General features: G+C 46.2%; 1 protein-coding gene across 1 annotated transcript in view; it reads left to right on the top strand.

Annotated features, from left to right (window-relative positions):
* PPP1R13B (protein phosphatase 1 regulatory subunit 13B) overlaps positions 1–19359 on the top strand; it is a 116603-nt gene that overhangs the window by 90106 nt on the left and 7138 nt on the right. Inside the window, exons 5-11 of the mRNA XM_025391423.1 lie at positions 968–1069; positions 5393–5567; positions 6443–6639; positions 9970–10110; positions 13718–13898; positions 17455–17624; positions 17962–18463. Coding sequence (XP_025247208.1) covers positions 968–1069; positions 5393–5567; positions 6443–6639; positions 9970–10110; positions 13718–13898; positions 17455–17624; positions 17962–18463 — 1468 coding nt within the window. The remainder of the gene's footprint in view (positions 1–967; positions 1070–5392; positions 5568–6442; positions 6640–9969; positions 10111–13717; positions 13899–17454; positions 17625–17961; positions 18464–19359) is intronic.

The raw sequence follows: 19359 nt of genomic DNA, 5'->3' as shown, positions 1-19359 counted from the left end.
GTTTGGAGATGGGCTTGTGAGAATGGAGCCCTAGGGCTTTAATGAGCTGCATGCCTCTAGGCATGCTCCTTCCGTCACCCCCATGGCTCCTCACCCAGAATGGGGCTCACATCACCCCTGCAGCCCCATGCAGATTTGTTTTGAAGAGCATATGGCACAATGCTCATAACATGTCTGTCACCGTACACAGTGCACGTGGTGTGGGCTTAGTAAGTAATGAACTGTGAGTAACAGTCAAGAACATAGACTCTGCATCTCTGCTCTGCCTCACAAGTTGACTGGCCTGTGCTTGTGTTCTTATCTGTAAAACGGGGATGTAACAGTACCCACCTGATTGGTCATTCTGAGGCTGAAATGGGTCCATATATGTAAAGTGTTCAGTTCAGGGCATCATTGACAGAATGGAGAATGGAGAAACAGCCAATTGCATTCCTCTAGATGTTACTTTGCATGTTGATTTCACATATGTAATTCTTTCGGATGATGTGTTCATGTAAGTCACGCATATGGTGTTTTTAGTTATTCGTATATTAGAATCCATTACATATTTTCATTTCCTGAAGTCAGGTGATAGTGAGATGACATTTGTTCTTAGGTGTTACCTGCATATTTATTTTTTTGGTTTTGTATCCTTAAACATTTGACAGCCTCATTTGCTCAAATATACCTACTAAATTGTCATTCCAGAAGGAGGAATGTCACTTACAATACATATTTGCAAATGTTTGCTTAAACTTGAGCCTTTACTAAATACAGTATCTGATGTTTATGCATTAGAAAAACAGTTATTTATATTTAATAAAAGCAGTCTACAATTAGGAAAAGTTCTTACAAGAAAATAAACTAGTTGGTGCTCTCCTAATTTCTAGGGATCCTCTCTAAAGTCCTGATATGTGTGAGTTTTGACTCTAGAGAAAGACAATTATGCAGATAAACGTATGTTCCAAAATAAGTGCTTTTTGTTTAGGTTGGGAATCCACGTGTTGAACTTACCCTCTCAGAGCTCCAAGATATGGCAGCTAGGCAACAGCAGCAGATTGAAAATCAGCAGCAGATGTTGGTTGCCAAGGTGAGTTATAAAAAGAGGTATTGAAACATCGTTCAAAAAGTACCTTTTTTAACCATCATTTTAGACTGGGGTCAATATGTTCTTGGGTAACGCTTATAAAATAGGACCATGCCATGGGAGTGCTAAGTGCAGTCTTTCTCTCTTTGTTATCACTTCCATAATAATATATGCATACTGTAGTTTCTGGAAGTTGGGAAGCTATCAGAACAAGAGTATCTCACCTTTATTTGTTTGTTTGTTTTTTTTGGAGATGGAGTCTCGCTCTGTCACCCAGGCTGGAGTGCAGTGGCGCAGTCTCGGCTCACTGCAAGCTCTGCCTCCCGGGTTCACGCCATTCTCCCGCCTCAGCCTCCCGAGTAGCTGGGACTACAGGTGCCCGCCACCACACCCGGCTAATTTTTTTTTTTTTTTTTTTGAGACGGAGTCTCGCTCTGTCGCCCGGGCTGGAGTGCAGTGGCCGGATCTCAGCTCACTGCAAGCTCCGCCTCCCGGGTTTACGCCATTCTCCTGCCTCAGCCTCCCAAGTAACTGGGACTACAGGCGCCCGCCATCTCGCCCGGCTAGTTTTTTGTATTTTTTTAGTAGAGACGGGGTTTCACCGTGTTCGCCAGGATGGTCTCGATCTTCTGACCTCGTGATCCGCCCGTCTCGGCCTCCCAAAGTGCTGGGATTACAGGCTTGAGCCACCGCGCCCGGCCCCGGCTAATTTTTTATATTTTTTAGTAGAGACAGGGTTTCACCGTGTTAGCCAGGATGGTCTCGATCTCCTGACCTCGTGATCCACCCGCCTCGGCCTCCCAAAGTGCTGGGATTACAGGCGTGAGCCACCGCGCCCGGCCAAGAGTATCTCACCTTTGACAGACACAATAGACACCCCAAACAGGAAACTGATGACCTTATTAAAATCATAGATAAATTTTTTTTTTTTTTTTTTGAGACGGAGTCTCGCTCTGTCGCCCAGTCTGGAGTGCTGTGGCCAGATCTCAGCTCACTGCAAGCTCCGCCTTCCGGGTTCATGCCATTCTCCTGCCTCAGCCTCCTGAGTAGCTGGGACTACAGGCGCCCGCCACCTCGCTCGGCTAGTTTTTTGTATTTTTTTAGTAGAGACGGGGTTTCACTGTTTTAGCCAGGATGGTCTCAATCTCCTGACCTCGTGATCCGCCATTCTCGGCCTCCCAAAGTGCTGGGATTGCAGGCTTGAGCCACCGCGCCTGGCCCATAGATAAAATTTGAAAATGGGCCAGGCACAGTGGCTCCTGCCTGTAATCCCAGCAGGCAGGAGGATTGCTTGAGCCCTGGAGTTCAGGACCAGCCTGGGAAATATAGGGAGACCCTGTCTCTACAAAAAATAAAAAAAATTAGCCGGGCATGGTGTCATGTGGCTGTGGTCCCAGCTATGTGGGAGGTTGAGGCAGGAGGATCACTTGAGTCCAGGAGCTAGTTACTGTGAGCCAAGATCATGCCACTGCACTCTAGCCTGGGTGACAAGAGTAAGTGAGACCCTGTATTAAAAAAAAAAAAAAAAAGAGGGGCAGGCGCGGTGGCTCATGCCTGTAATCCCACCACTTTGGGAGGCCAAGGTGGGCAGCTCACAACGTCAGGAGTTCGAGACCATCCTGGCTAACACGGTGAAACCCCGTTTCTACTAAAAATATATTTAAAAAAATTAGCCGGGCGGGGTGGTGGGCCCCTGTAGTCCCACCTACTCTGGAGGCTGAGGCAGGAGAATGGCGTGAACCCGGGAGGCGGAGCTTACAGTGAGTGGAGATTGCGCTGCTGCACTCCAGCCTGGGCGACAGAGCAAGACTCCATCTCAAACAAACAAACAAAAAAAATCGGGAAGAAAGGGTGCTTTCGTTTTCTCCTTTTGCTTCTGGGTATGCTCTTGGCTATGTCATTGGTATTAGTGTTCAAGAAGAAAGCAGCAATCGGTGATGAAAACACTGATCAGGGCCATCAAGACAATGACAGGTGGTTAACGGGGCTTTCCATTGTGCCTACTCTAGGTTGGACTTGTTTGCTTTATTACAGTGTGGGGCATGGATAATGTTCATTACATATACTGAGTTCTACACTGGTTATCGAAACTGGAATTTTTCTAAATAATGGTTTAGTCACACGTAATTGAAACATCACATCTGTCACACATGCCTGCTGGAAATGATCCATGTTGTAAATGATCTTAAAATGTTCCAAAACTGGCCGGGCGTGGTGGCTCACGCCTGTAATCCCAGTACTTTGGGAGGCCGAGGCAGGTGGATCATCTGAGGTCAGGAGTTCAAGATCAGCCTGACCAACATGGCGAAACCCTGACTCTACTAAAAATACAAAAATTAGGCAGACGTTCTGGCTCACGCCTATAATCCCAGCCACTCAGGCTGAGCAGGAGAATCACTTGAAGCCGGGAGGTGGAGGTTGCAGTGAGCTGAGATCACGCCATTATACTGCAGACTGGGCAACAGAGCGAGACTCTGTCTCAAAATGGAAAAAAAAAAAAAAATTCCAAACTGCTTTAAAGATAATGTTTTTAAACATTACCAACTAGGTTCTTAATTGCTTTCTTCTGTAGAGAGATTTTCTTTATGACTAAAATGTTCAATCTGAATTTTTAAAAAATGTATTGAGTGACTGTATACTTTATTGTACTATCCACTTTTATGTAAATAATAATTTGGGTTGGACTTGTTTTAAAAAGTTGTCTCAACGTTTATTGGATTTATGAGAATAAACATGATTAAAAGTTCAATTGGAAAGTGTCCCATTAATAAGAGTTCTGAGATAAAATATACATAGTATTATGTCATTGTAAAAATTTTCTAATTCTGCTTTTTACTTTTTTCCAAATACTGATCCAAGAGTATTGCTGTTAAAAATAGTTGTAGATATTTTCAGCAGTGTAAATCACAAGTTAATGCTGCATCTTAAATATTTAAGCACATATTGCTTTACCTTAGAGTGTAGTATGTAGTGCCTTCATAATCACACCTCAAATCTCTCCTTATTTAGGTATATTTTATGCATAAATATGGGATCATGAATATTTAATGTTGACTCTTTAAGGTATGTTTTCACATTAATAGGGAAAACCCTATTGAAGAGTATTGCATATATTGTTATTTTTAGATTGTTCTGGTATTGTTTGACTCTAAAATGTTTTATTATTGAAGAAACTAATCCTGGAGAAAGCAGACAGTTCCTTGATTGTTCAGTATCATAACAAATTGAAGATTTATCTCCTTAGTGATCACCTTATCTCTTTTCAGTGTAAAATCCTCTGCTGGTCAGTGTTCATGTCCTTTAGGAAATGAATTAGATTCTTGTAAGCCACTTTGTAGCAGCATGAAATGTATTACTTGCAGCAGGAAAGTAAGGCTCACTGGGACTTCACAGATGTGATAGAGTGAAGAGGAGATTGTGTTAGTGCATGTTCTGCTGCTGGGAGGTTTTCTGCAGAAGCGCTTAATATATTAACTGGTGTAGATCTGTGTGCATAAGAAAACCCTCTCTCACCGGGCGCGGTGGCTCACGCCTGTAATCCCAGCACTTTGGGAGGCCGAGGCGGGCGGATCACAAGGTCAGGAGATCGAGACCATCCTGGCTGACACGGTGAAACCCCATCTCTACTAAAAAAATACAGAAAAATTAGTTGGGTATGGTGGTGGACGCCTGTAGTCCCATCTACTTAGGGGGCTGAGGCAAGAGAATGATGTGAACCTGGGAGGTGGAGCTTACAGTGAGCTGAGATCGTGCCACTGCACTCCAGCCTGGGCGACAGAGCGAGACTACGTCTCAAAAAAAAAGAAAAAACCCTCTCTCTTAAAAACCCCCCAGCTCTTACTATTTCATACTTAGGTATGCCCAATAATTTCAGTTTTGTATGGTCTAAGATTCCTCTAGTGTTTTAGTATTCATTAAGATGAGTGATACTGTAGAATACTGTCACATTTTTCTTTTTGAGTATATAAAAGTAATCATAAGTTTCAGTTTTCTTTTTTCTTTTTTTTTTGAGACAGTTTCACGCTGGCACCCAGGCTGGAGTGCAGTGGCACGATCTCAGCTCACTGCAACCTCCATCTCCCAGTTTCAAGTGATTCTCCTGCCTCAGCCTCCTAAGTAGCTGGGACTATAGGCGCCCACCACAACGCCCAGTTACTTTTTGCATTTTTAGTAGAGACAGGGTTTCACCATGTTGGCCAGGCTGGTCTCGAACTCCTGACCTCAGGTGATCCACCCACCTCAGCCTCTCAAAGTGCTGGGATTACAGGTGTGAGCCACTGTGCCCGGCCTTCAATTTCCAAGGTTACATTTTTCTTTCTTTTTTAGGAACAGCGTTTACATTTTCTAAAGCAACAGGAGCGCCGTCAGCAGCAGTCTATTTCTGAAAATGAAAAGCTTCAGAAATTGAAAGAACGAGTTGAAGCCCAGGAGAACAAGCTGAAGAAAATTCGTGCCATGAGAGGACAAGTCGACTACAGCAAAATCATGAACGGCAATCTGTGTACGTGCCTGCAACACCCCCTGACACCACTCTCACCAGGCCCAGATCCAGTGAAACACAGTCTAACTGCCTGACAATTCAGTCACAAATTCACAGGACTAAATAGGAAGTGTGCTAAAGTTTTGCTCTGTTATTTGCATCTAAAAGGATGGGTTGGTTACGTTAAGTGATCTTAGAATTGTGTAGTCCCAGCTACTTGAGAGGGTGAGGTGGGAGGATTGCTTGAACCTGGGAGGTCAAGGCTGCAGTAAGCCATGATCGGGCCAGTGCTCCCCAGCCTGAATGACAGTGAGACCCTGTCTCAAAAAAATAAAGATACCTTGCGACCCTTAGATGCAGTAGAAAGATCCTCTCGTTACATTGGTACCAGTGGCCCTTTGGATTAGGGTGGGGCACTCCAAGTCTTACTCATTCAGAGGGTCTGTTTTTCTTGAATAACTTAACTTGTATCCGTGCATTAAGATAAGTTATGCTGATTTTGCTCACTTTTTTTCTGTATGAACTCTTATTTTATTCACTGGTTCAGTCTATGCCTACTTGTAAGTCACAGTGATGCATGAGACAGGCTTGGATGGCCCTGCCTTCACAAAACCTTTGGTCTCAGAGATTTCTAAGTCACTTGAACAAACTAGCTTATGGACTGATTACCCTAAAGAATAGTCAGGAATTAATGCAAATATAATTATTTGCTTTATGAGTAATCAGATACATGTGTCCCAAAGGCTTTTTGAAATGTGTTTTGGATTCTGCATATCACAACTGTCTCCAAGGTCTGGCACTAGATGATACTAGAATTAAGTTCAGTGTAAGAAATGAGAAAAAAAAAAAGGATCAACTAAATGTTTTATTCTTTTTTTGTGTGTGGGCAATTATAGCTGCTGAAATAGAAAGGTTCAGTGCCATGTTCCAGGAAAAGAAGCAGGAAGTACAGACTGCAATTTTAAGGGTTGATCAGCTTAGTCAGCAGTTGGAAGATTTAAAGAAAGGAAAACTGAATGGGTTCCAGTCTTATAATGGCAAATTGACAGGACCAGCAGCGGTGGAGCTAAAAAGACTGTACCAAGAACTACAGGTAACTCCTGGGTCTGGCAGTGGTTGTATTAAAACATTCTCATCTTTCTGTCTTTCGTTAGCGTGGGTTGGAAACCTTAGGAAGTGGAAACAAATTAGTAGATTCTTATTTAATAGTAGGCACGAGATATATTCAGTACAAAATAATTTTTAAAATGACTTGGGGCCGGGGGCGGTGGCTCAAGCCTGTAATCCCAGCACTTTGGGAGGCCGAGATGGGCGGATCACGAGGTCAGGAGATCGAGACCATCCTGGCTAACACGGTGAAACCCCGTCTCTACTAAAAATACAAAAAACTAGCCGGGCGAGGTGGCGGGCGCCTGTAGTCCCAGCTACTCGGGAGGCTGAGGCAGGAGAATGGCGTGAACCCGGGAGGCGGAGCTTGCAGTGAGCTGAGATCCGGCCACTGTACTCCAGCCTGGGCGGCAGAGCAAGACTCCGTCTCAAAAAAAAAATAAATAAAAATAAAATAAAATAAAATAAAATAAAATGACTTGGGATAGTCCGAGTGTGGTGGCTCACACCTGTAATCCCAGCACTTTGGGAAGCCGAGGCGGGCAGATCACAAGGTCAGGAGTTCAAGACCAGCCTGGCCAATATGGTGAAACCCCATCTCCACTAAAAATACAAAAATTAGCTGGGCGTGGTGGCGCGTACCTGTAGTCCCAGCCCCCAGACAGAAGAATCGCTTGAACCCAGAAGGCAGAGGCTACAGTGAGCCAAGATTGCACCACTGCACTCAAGCCTGGGCGGCAGAGTGAGACTGTCTTAAAACAAAAAAAAAAGGGATATAATTCACACAGCATACAATTCATCCATTTCAAGGATACAATTCAGTGGCTTCAGTACCTTCACAGACTTATCAGTTACGTCCACCACCACAATTAATTTTAGACATTTTTATCACCCAAAAAGAAGGCCCATACCTCTTAGCCATCACCCCACAACCTCCATACCCTCCAGAGCCTGGCAGCCACAAATCTACTTTCTGTCTCTGTGGATTTGGCTATTCTGGACATTTCATATGAGTGGAGTCATGCAGTACAGGTTGAGCATCCTTAATCCGATAATCTAAAATGCTTCAAATCTGAAACTTTCTGAGCTCCACTGTGGCATGCAAAGGAAATACATGCTCATTGGAGCATTTTGGATTTTGGATTTCGGATTTCCAAATTAGGAAGGATGCTAAACAGGTAAATATAACGTAAATATTTAAAAATCTGAATGAATCCAACGTCTGAAATGCTTCTGGGTCCCCAGCATTTTAGTTAAGGGATATTAACCAAAACACACCCTGTATGTGGTCCTTTGTGACCGGCTTCTTTCACTTAGGATGTTTTCAGCACAAAAGAATTTAATAATAATCCAGTAAAGAATTAAACTTAGGTGATATTTTAAGGCCTTTGTGTAAACTCTTTTGATGAGCTAGGTGCCTATTGTTAAATCCTTGTCTTAGCTCAGACTGCTGTAACAAAATATCATAGGCTGGATGGCTTAAACTATAGACATTTATTTCCCACCATTCTGGAGGCTGGAAGTCCAAGATCAAGGTGCCTGCAAATTCAGTTCCCATTGAGTGTTCACTTCCTGGCTTGCAGAGAGCCGCCTTCTCACTGTGTCCCCACGTGGTGGAGAGAGAGTTTTAGTCTGTCTCCATTAACTTCATCATGGGGGGCCCCACCCTCATGACCTTGCCTAAATCTAATTACCTCCTAAAGACCCTACCTCCAGACACCATTACATTGGGGTTAGGGCTTCAACATAGAGATTCTGGGGGACATATTCAGTCCTGAACAATCCTCAATATTTTCATGTCTCAGAAGTTGTCATTCAGCAGGCGATTTTTCAAGCCAGAAATAGGTCTTGCTGCTTTATTAGCACTTGCTAGAAAAAGTATTATATCATTTTATGAAATGAGGGTATTTAACTACATAGAGTAAAATCACTTGCGGCTGCTGTTCTTTAACATACATGCATAGAAGTACTACAGTATTATAAGGTTTCATGACTTCTTTTACATTTTAAGCGAGGTTTTAAGGATTTTTTGATGAAATGTGATGAGTGTGATATAAGGATGTCATTTATTTCCAGCTTTTTGGACTGCAATCCAGTTTTTTTTTTTTTTTTTTTTTTTTTTTTGAGACGGAATCCGAGGCTGGAGTGCAGTGCCATGATCTTGGCTCACTGCAACCTCTGCCTCCTGGGTTCAAGGGATTCTCCTGCCTCAGCCTCCGCAGTAGCTGGGATTACAGGCGCCTACCACCACTCCTGGCTAATTTTTGTATTTTTATTAGAGACAGAGTTTCACCATGTTGGCCAGGCTGGTCTCAAACTCCTGAGCTCATGATCTGCCCACCTTGGCCTCGCAAAGTGCTGGGATTACAGGCGTGAGCCACCGCGCCCAGCTTGCAACGCAGTTTTTATTGTTGTTGTTTTGTTTTGTTTTAAGAAAGAGTCTGGCTCTGTTGCCCAGGCTGTAGTGCAGTGGGGCAATCTCAGCTCACTGCAACCACCACCTCCTGGTTTCAAGCAGTTCTCTTGCCTCAGCCTCCTGAGTAGCTGGGATTATAGGCGCACGCCACCACACCCGGCTAAATTTTGTATTTTTAGTAGAAACGGGGTTTTACCATGTTGGCCAGGCTGATCTTGAACTCTTGACCTCAGGTGATCCACCTGCCTCGGCCTCCCAAAGTTCTGGGATTACAGGTGTGAGCCACCGCACCTGGCCTGCAGTTCAGTTTTTAAAAGTACATTTTATGTCCTGTTGAGTATACACATGGACGTGTGTATGCACTAGTGCTGTGGGCATCTGAAAGTTTAAGACAACTCTTACTATGGGAAGTACACTCTGATATTTTCTGTTCTATCCTAGTTCATTTCTTAAAAACGCTGGTTGCAAGCCACTAAAATGACGTAAAGGTGCTTCACTTGGTGATTCAGGCCATCGTTTTTGGTCCTTTTTGAATTTCCTGCTGCCTCCACAGTAAGGTGCATCATGTGGTGGGCTCAGGCCTGAAGCAGCTCCATGGAGTGGAGCAGATTTTCCTTTAGTTATACCGCACTCAGTCTCCTGTAATCATCATTGGCGCTAGTCATTTCGTGTGCTTTGAAGAAGATGCATCACAGATGTTCTCTCTTTCTTTGTTCCATGAGAACTCTGTCCTGGCTTCATCTCTGCTGTACCTCTGAAATATTTCACACAAGGTGGCAGTGCATGCATGTAAATATACATCAGAACTTAATGCTACTTTTTCTTTTTTAATCTCCCTGGCAATGAGAATTTGACTTTTAATTAACGCAAATCATAAAAGTTGTATTTTGTGGTTTGTAGATTCGTAACCAGCTTAACCAGGAACAAAATTCAAAACTTCAGCAGCAGAAGGAACTCTTAAATAAGCGCAACATGGAGGTGGCCATGATGGACAAGCGAATCAGTGAACTGCGTGAACGTCTCTATGGGAAGAAAATTCAGGCATGTGAAAAAGTTTTTGTGAGATAAACTACTAAAGATAGTTTATCCAAGCATTGCTCATCTTCTGTAAGTAGCATTATGCTCCCCCTATCCGCTGTAGCTGATAAAACATAAATAGGCCATAAACCATCAAAAATGACAGAACAAAGTTCCTTCTCCCAACAGCTCATTTGTTTCCTAGCGTGTGGAGGCAAAACCATCCGCAGCCTGCACCCTTGCTCTCCGTGTCCTGGCCTTCCTTCCTCCCCATGTGTTTCTGCTGTCTCCTCTTCACCGGGGGATGTTGTTGGCTCTGGAGTCGCAGCATCTGTCATGGTCTGCACTCTGCCGTTTTAAGCTGTGCCAGTTTGAGCAAATTCCTTGACTTGCATAGCCTCATGTTCTTGCTGTAAAGTGATTTGTCCTACCTGCCCCATGAGTTGTTGTAAGCATTCTTATAAATAAGCCATGTGGAAGGATTTTGTAAACTCTTGACCAAAATGCTACATAAGGGGTTGTACTTCTAAAAAATCCTTATTTGATACTGAATTTCAAAGGTAGTAAATACTCGTTGAAAAAGTAATACAATAAAATACCCATTGAATAAATACTCATCGAAAAAATAATACAATAAAATACTCATTGAATAAATGCTCATTGAAAAAATGCGTATTTATTAACCTTTGAAATTCAGTATCAAAGATTTTGGACTTGCCAGCGTCCACAATCACGAGTCAATTCCTTAAGATAAATCTCTTAAGATAAATACAGAAATATTTAAGGGAAAATGTGAAAGTCCTTTCCACCTGTTCTCTAGAGGTGGTAATTGCTAATGGTTCCAGTCTTTTCCTTAATAAAGACACAAAGGTGGCTGGGCGCAGTGGCTCACGCCTGTAATCCCAGCACTTTGGGAGGCCGAGGCGGGCGGATCACAAGGTCAGGAGATCGAGACCATCCTGGCTAACACAGTGAAACCCTGTCTCTACTAAAAAAAAAATACAAAAAAATTAGCTGGGCGCGATGGCGGGCACCTGTAGTCCCAGCTACTCGGGAGGCTGAGGCGGGAGAATGGCGTGAATCCAGGGGGCGGAGCTTGCAGTGAGCCGAGATCGCGCCACTGCACTCCAGCCTGGGCAACAGAGCGAGACTCCATCTCAAAAAAAAAAAGACACAAAGGTACAGAACTGTAACTGAAAATGGGATTGCAGGAATTACACTAGTCTCACTGTCTCACCTAGTCTTTTTTTAAAGGTGTCTTTCCAGGTCATTACCTCATTCTGGTTGTACCATCTGAAAGCTATAACCAGAGCCTGTAACCCTTTTACCACCCTCTGTAGTTAGGCAGGGAGTCCTGAGTCTCGCTGCCACTCACAGTGCATTGGTGAGCACATGTATCACTGAGCCACCTGCATGGAGGAGGGGCGCCTGCACTCTTTGTCTTTGGCCGGATGTGGCACTTGACTTTTCTCGCACCTGTGGCACTCAGTTATTAAGGGAGCAGTGCCTGAATGCAGAGCTGAGTACACTCTGCCCTCGTGGTAGGAGAGTGGCACACCCACTCTCCTGACCCACCAGCAAGGACGCCCTTCCCACATCTCCCTTCTGCGTATAGTTTGGTGACAGAAGAGTGTCCTCTTGTTAGTCTCTGCTTCTCTGAAAGATGCTCTGAGGAGGCAGCATGGGCTTGAGGGACTTTGCCTAGGGGGAGTGGGTTTAGAGGGTGGTAGACGAAGAAGGGGGCTTCCTTCCAGTTCTGTGGGTGTCACAGTTTCTTATTTACAAATCTGCCCTTCTTTTAAAAAAACAGTGAGTTTAAAGGTCAGTAATTTGTACAACTTTATGATTTCAGATATTGGTTTTCCTTTTTCTCAAGATTAACAACAAAGAGGCCATGTAAGAGAGAGGCTGCAAGCACTTTCTCTGTGCTTACGTATGCTCTTCAGTAATGGCGTAGTAGTCAGGGCTCCCCAGAGAAAGAGAACCAGTAGTGCGCACGTGCACGTGCACGTGTGTGTGTGTGTGTGTGTGTAGAGAAAGGAAGAGAGATTTATCTTAAGGAATTGGCTCACGTGATTGTGGACGTGTGTGTGTGTGATTTAAGGAATTGACTCACATGATGGTGGACATTGGCAAGTCCAAAATCTGTGAGGCTGGCCAGCAGCCTGGAGGCCCAGGAGAGATGTTGCAGCTGGAGTCCGAAGGCCGACTCTAGGCAGGATCGCGCTTTCTCAGGGCATCTCTCTGTTTCTCTTAGGGCATTCCACTGATTGGATGGGGCCCACCCACCTTCTAGAGGGTCATCTGCTTTACTCAAATCTACCAATTTAAAAGTTAATCTCATCCAGATTGGAGACTGTTATTCTAAGTGAAGTAACTCAGGAATGGAAAACCAAACATCGTTATGTTCTCACTCATAAGTGGGAGCTAAGCTATGAGGATGCAAAGGCATAAGAATGACACAGTGGACTTTGGGGACTCAGCGGGAAAGGGTGGGAAGGGGGTGAGGGATAAAAGACTACAAATTGTGTGCAGTGTACCAGTGCTTGAGTTCACCATATCTCACAAATCACCACTAAATAACTTACTCATGTAACCAAACACCACCTGTTTCCCAATAACCTATGGAAATTTAAAAAAAAAAAAAAGAAAATTAATCTCATCTAGAAAATACCTTTTTCATAACATGTAGTCTGGTGTTTGGCCAAATAACTGGTTACTAGCCAAGGTGATGTATAAAGTTAACCATCACAAATAGCTAGATTCATTCCACCTACACTTCAAGGGATCGCCTTGAAGCAGTCAGTATTTTTTATTTTTGCAGAGATGCGTCTCCACCCTGAGGTCCTAGGCACCTTTGAGCAGTTGTGAAAGCCACGACCCCTCACCCCAAGATGACCTATGAAATGATCTCTGCTCACGCATGTAGAATCTTACAGACAATCAGATGGGTTATGCATCCCATTTAGAGCCTATATTGACATCTCGAGGAGTCAGTAGTTCTCTAGAATCCCTATTCCAGGCCCCGTTGTTCCTGAGCAGTGTTACGTGAACAGTGTCCTCTGTCTGTGGCTCTGTGTCCTGGCTGAGAAGGGCAGCGCTGCCTTCAGGGAACTGGGCTCATTGCTCGGAGTCAGAGTCTTCTCTGCTCACTGTGCCCCATGTGGCTTGGACAGTACTGACTACAGCCCTTATCCTGACTTTACAGGTGTGGGCATAGAGGCCAAGTCACCTGCCCAAAGCAGCACAGTGAGTAAGTGACAGAAGAGGGAATTTGAAGCCAGGCTCAGGCCTAGGATTTGACCAATGTCTCTGTGCCCACCTAAGGGAGGAAGAGCATCCTGAGTAAGAGGGAAGCTACATGTGGATCACGGGGAAGTTGCTCTGCCCTGGTGTCAGCTCATGTGTACGGCTCCGGATGGGTGGGTGTTGTCAGAGAATTGCTCATAGGAAGCTACAGTTCCTTCTCCGCAGTCTCCCCTTCTAGATGCCGATCTTTCCAGATGACACGCTTCCTAAAAACAAACCACTGAGTGATTGGTTTCTGTCTGAGCTGGCAGTCTCTTGCACTAGGCTTAGGATTTCTTTTAATTTAGGGGAATCTTGACTCTCATTTCTTCCCAATTTGTAGCTGAACCGTGTGAATGGCACATCATCACCACAGTCACCTCTGAGCACATCCGGCAGGGTCGCTGCTGTGGGGCCTTATATCCAGGTTCCCAGTGCCGGAAGCTTTCCTGTCCTGGGGGACCCCATAAAGCCCCAATCTCTCAGTATTGCCTCAAATGCTGCTCATGGAAGATCCAAATCCGGTGAGTGGTCCTGGCCCTCTTTGTAGGGGAGAGTTTGTGAGCAGGGAATGGGGCTTGCGGTGGAGGGGTAGGGGGCGTGGCAGGCTCCTGAGGCTCTGACCCACACATCATCAGACTCCAGGCTCAGTCTCCCCCTGAGGCATGTGGGGAGCTGTGTTCCCCCGTGGTAACAACTCCAAAAAGAAACAAGTTATTTTTACTGAACCAGAGGTCTCTATTGTGTGGTTTTTCAAAACACAAATGATTAATTAAAACTCTGATCCATGGGCTGGGCGTGGTGGCTCACATCTGTAATCCCAGCACTTTGGGAGGCTGAGGCAGGTGGATCACCTGAGGTCAGGAGGTCAAGACCAGTCTGGCCAACATGGTGAAACCCCGTCTCTACTAAAAATACAAAAATCAGCTGGGTGTGGTGGCGTGCACCTGTAATCCCAGCTACTCGGGAGGCTGAGGCAGGAGAATCACTTGAACCCAGGAGGCGGAGCTTGCAGTGAGCCAAGATCGTGCCACTGTGCTCCAGCCTGGGCAACAAGAGTGAAACGTCATCTCAAAAAAAAAAAAGCTGACCCACAAGTGTCCTCTCCTACTGCAGGTTTAGTTACCCTGAGGACACTGAGGGCCGGCATGGATGCCTCACCACAACTCAGCTGCAGCCAGCCAGGTGGAGGGGCTGCCCCTACAAACAGAGCTCTGTCCTCATTGATCAAAGTCCACACATCATTGCTTTGGTCTTGACCTCACAATGGTGCTGTGTGATGGACTTGGGCCTCTAGCTCCGTGCTCCAGTGTAGTCCACGGGTGGCGTCCCTGCCAAGCAGAGGGCAAGCTGTTCGTGGAGAGTCTGTTTCTCAACCAATGCATTAAAAGTGTTGGGACTTCCTTGCAGTAAGACTTTATGACTGGGGTTGACACATTTCCCTTAACACAGGGCATCAGGAATCCCTGTCCTGATGTATTGAAACACGCCTTCATTTATGAAAACAGTACTGTTAACTCTCTGGCCATCAGGCCTGGGTTTTGAGCCCCCTTTTCAGCATTGGTGGTGGATTTGTGCTTATCTTTGTTTGCTTCATTTTCTCTTGCCTGCCCCCCAGGAGGGACAGCGACACATCTGTTGCCCCCACTGGGGAGCTTGGGGCTTGTTCTGAACTCCAGAAGAGAAGGCCATCACCAGCCCTTGTGAGCCACAAGCCCCCACTCAGATCCCTTATGGCCGTGTCTCAGCAGCCACATAAAGTGTGGGGTTGGCATGAACCCCTAACTACAGCTTGCTCTGCTAAGCTGTTATTTATAGTTTTAACCACCCTGTGGTAGGAGTAGATATTTGTCTGTTTCCAGTGGGAGGTAATTAGCACAGCCAGCTACTTCTCTGCTGACTTCGTTTGAAAAACTCCCCAAGCTGAGAATATCTGCTGTTTCCCATCCCTGTTGGTGTCTGCTGTGCTGTCTCAAGGGGTTGCAGGAAGGAGATGCCTTCACAAAGCCGTGGTCCTAGTCTCTGCTGTGGTTTAAAGTCATGGACACAGGAAACCTGTGCTCGCCTTCAGAGTGGGGACAGAAGCTCAGCCCAGAGGTGGAGCTGGGGTGTGAAACCTCCTGGCAGGGACTCTAATCCCTCGCTGTTGGCTGTCCTGGTTCTGTGTCACACAGATGGCCACAGTAAACCCAGAGTGACCAGCTCATGGACAGTGTCAGACCTCGACGTCGGGCCTAACTATGGCTCCTCGCGGCCCTCTGCAAGCCCATTTGTAAACCGTATGTTGGCTGACAAGCTTAGTGGGAAGCTATGTCCTCTTTAATATGTACAAAATCAACTGTCACTTGTTTTTCCAAACTGACAAAGGTCTGCTCATCACATCTAGACTTGAAAAAGATGCCACACAAACATAATTTGTCCCTTTCTTCAACAGACAGGTATGGAGTTTGGGTGGGGCCACATGTACCCTCCCATCCTCAGAAAGGGTGTGACACCGAGGGACAGATGCTGGCATAGCATGGGTTTTGTTTTGGAGGGTTTTTTGTTTGGTTTTACAAAATTAAGATAATTTTCTGAGTTTATTATGAGGCTTTTAGTTTTACAGTCATACTAAAAGATGATTGTTCCTCTACAGTGAAAATAAGTGATTTTCCTTCTATACCTCTTGCCTTGTTTTGAAGAAAGGAGAAAATTGCTTTTTGGTCCCCACTATGGCTGATTTCCATAAAACTTCCTGTTGCTGGGTGGTTTCTGAAGCAGCTGGACAGCCACATTCCCTGTGACCCTGAGAGCACAGGCCCTGTTCTTGGGGAGCCTGCAGGTTTCTGGCCACACATCCTCCAGGCCACACGGAGCAAGATGGCAGTTGGTCCAGGGGCCTTGGAATGCCTCGCCAGGACCCACGGGGCTTGACTAGAGCTGTCACAGAAGCTGCTGCCTGGAGCCAGCAGTGATGTTTAGCAGCATCATACTTTAGCAGCCCAGCAGTGTATGCAGCTGGGGTTGCAGTGCTGCTGCATCAGGTCGGTTTGGCTTAGGAGCCAGCCATGTGAGGCTGCGGCTGGTGGGCCCCTGTATTGCCCAGGCGCTCAGAGTGCAGTTGGGAAGCTTCCTTGTCATGTTCTATGAGTCCAGAGTTCTGGCTCAAGCGTTGTTGTGAGGACCAATCATTTTCCTGCTGCTGCTTAGTTGCCTGTGCTGGCAGATGGGATAGGGAAGGGGATGTGCTGTTCCTGCCAGGAGGGCCCAAAACAGTCCCTCTGATTTCTGTCTGTCCCATATTGCTGGTGGCGCTGGAAGTGCTGAACACTTTAGTTCAGTTCAGCACCTGTTCCTGTGAAAGAAAACCCAGGAACCTGTGTTATAATGGACTTTAGGCCACTGTGAGGGGTCCTGTGTTACCAGGGGACACTTCTGCACCCTTTTTCAGTTTGGAAAATACTCCATAAAGAACGTATCATTTCAGTGGCTTTCCTAAAAACTTGGGGTTGATGACTGGCTTTCTAATCACTGCAACAGAACGATAGCCTGCTCCTCCTGCTACGCACATCAGTGGGGACTTGCATGGGCCTCCTGTGATCATAAGTGACCTTAGAGGGCAGAACTTTTTATCTCAGTAATGAAAGTGCTACAGGTCAAACCTGTTATGAAGTCAAAAGATCAATCTTTTCTATTGCTCTATGTAATTGTGTTTATAAACAGTGTTTCAAAAGTAAGGGCCAGTGCTTGTTTTATTTGGTGGTGCTAATGTAATGGATTTGACCTGTGTTGAAATAGGGCGCAGCCCCGGGCCCGCACCAGTGGAACCTTGGTTTGGCGTGAGTCTCTGCTAACACTTGAGGCGATTTGGGCATTGGCAGTGAGCTGCCAGCAGAGCCCCATCCCTTGGTCTTGTGCACGGGTCTGTGGGCGCTGGAGGAGATCAGTTGTGCATGTGGCTGGTGGTCAACCACTTGGTTAATGGATCAGCATCAGAATGGGATGTCCCAGTGCTGTTTTTGTTTCTGGCAGGGTGTTATTCTTAGGTTGGTTCAACTAACATCAAGAATAGTTTTACTTAAGTTCTGTGTTCTTTTCAAGCTAATGATGGAAACTGGCCAACATTAAAACAGAATTCTGGCTCTTCAGTGAAACCAGTGCAGGTGGCTGGTGCAGACTGGAAGGATCCGAGCGTGGAGGGGTCTGTCAAGCAGGGCACCGTCTCCAGCCAGCCTGTGCCCTTCTCAGCACTGGGAGCCGCGGAGAAGCCGGTAGGCAAGCTCTTCAACAGAGCTCTCTTCTGCCTTAGTACTAATCTAAAGGGTATGACTTGTCAGGAGGCAAGTTAATCCTGTTATTGTCCAGACAACACCCGAAGTCCTGAGAGGGTTACTGGGCGCCAAGAGCCTGAGCAGCCCACGAGCACACACACCTTTCGGTCAGAACTTTTGCAGACAAGCAATGAGCTCAACAGTGTGCCCCATGCCCTGGTCCCAGCCAGTTTGACGGATTACAAATCCTACTGTGTATTCTTTCGGGAATGTGGGTGGAAATATGCTTAACTGCTCAAAGGGTGACTTTGTTTTTCTTCTTAACACCTAAACTTAGGGCACCGAGATGGGTAAAGTGCCACCTCCCATCCCGGGTGTAGGCAAACAGCTGCCTCCAAGCTATGGGACATACCCAAGTCCCACACCTCTGGGTCCTGGGTCGACAAGCTCCCTGGAAAGGAGGAAGGAAGGCAGCCTGCCCAGGCCCAATGCAGGCCTGCCAAGTCGACAGAGGCCCACCCTGCTGCCCCCCACAGGCAGTGCCCCCCAGCCAGGCTCTTCACAACAGATTCAGCAGAGGATTTCTGTACCGCCGAGTCCCACGTACCCGCCAGCGGGACCACCTGCATTTCCAGCTGGGGACAGCAAGCCTGAACTCCCACTGACAGTGGCCATTAGGCCCTTCCTGGCCGATAAAGGATCAAGGCCACAGTCTCCCAGGAAAGGACCCCAGACAGTGAATTCAAGTTCCATATACTCCATGTACCTCCAGCAAGCCACACCACCTAAGAATTACCAGCCGGCAGCACACAGCGCCTTAAATAAGTCAGTTAAAGCAGGTAGAGTGGGTTTATACTCTCCTTTTCTTGGGCTAGAAAATTATACTTTTAATTAAGAAAATACTAATGCATATCTTTATATTTGGGCCATGTGCTATTTAGGGTTAAACTTAATTCTTACGTAAAAGTACAGCCTTGGGTGTCAGTGTGAGAAGGGAATGGAAGCTGGAATGCATAGAGGAGGCCGTTTTGCAGATGGCTCACAGTTCTCTGACTTCCTGTCTGAGCAGCCACCTCCCTGTGCTACTTAGGAAATCCAGCTCCAGGAAGGGTGAGATGTTGAGAATTTCCTCTTTTCCTTCTGTTTCATGGTAACTTGTGCCAGGAGCTGTCCAGTGAGCAGAGGGTGGCCTTGACCATTGGCCCTCCTGGCAGTGGCTGAACCCAACCCCTGGGCATGGGCAATTTAAGGAGGGCATCTGCTGCTTAGGAGCCTCCCCCATAGCCCAGAGGAGAGGAAAGCCTTGGTTTGGGTTATGGAGCTCAGATGTTCTAAGAAGGCAGCTGAGAGAAGGTAGCTTAGTTCCACACCTACCACAGAGGCCGATGGTGTTTCCAGCTCTTATGGGAGGAAGCCGCGGGTCAGTTCTAGGTTAGGGCCTCCTTAGACATTCCTGGGCATTGGCTGCAGCTTCTAGACTCATAGTTGAGGGATTCCTGGACGTGCCTGGTCACTCCCTGCACAGGGACCTCCCAGGTGGTGGTGCAGTGTTCCCTTGTGGGGAGGGTTATGGCCATGGTGGGAAAGGCTTAGACCATTCTCAAGAGCTCCTGGACTTCCAGGTAAAACCTTCCTGCTCTGAGGAGGCGCGTGTTTCTCCGTCACCTGAGTTAGTCCGAGAATCAGATGCATGTTTAGTGGTTTTTGTCTTTTTCCTTGGCCAGAAAACAGGCAG

This window comes from Theropithecus gelada, chromosome 7b, assembly GCF_003255815.1.
Source record: "Theropithecus gelada isolate Dixy chromosome 7b, Tgel_1.0, whole genome shotgun sequence".
NCBI lineage: Eukaryota > Metazoa > Chordata > Mammalia > Primates > Cercopithecidae > Theropithecus > Theropithecus gelada.
Note: the sequence above shows the minus strand (reverse complement) of the source record. Positions and strands in the feature narration are given on the sequence as shown.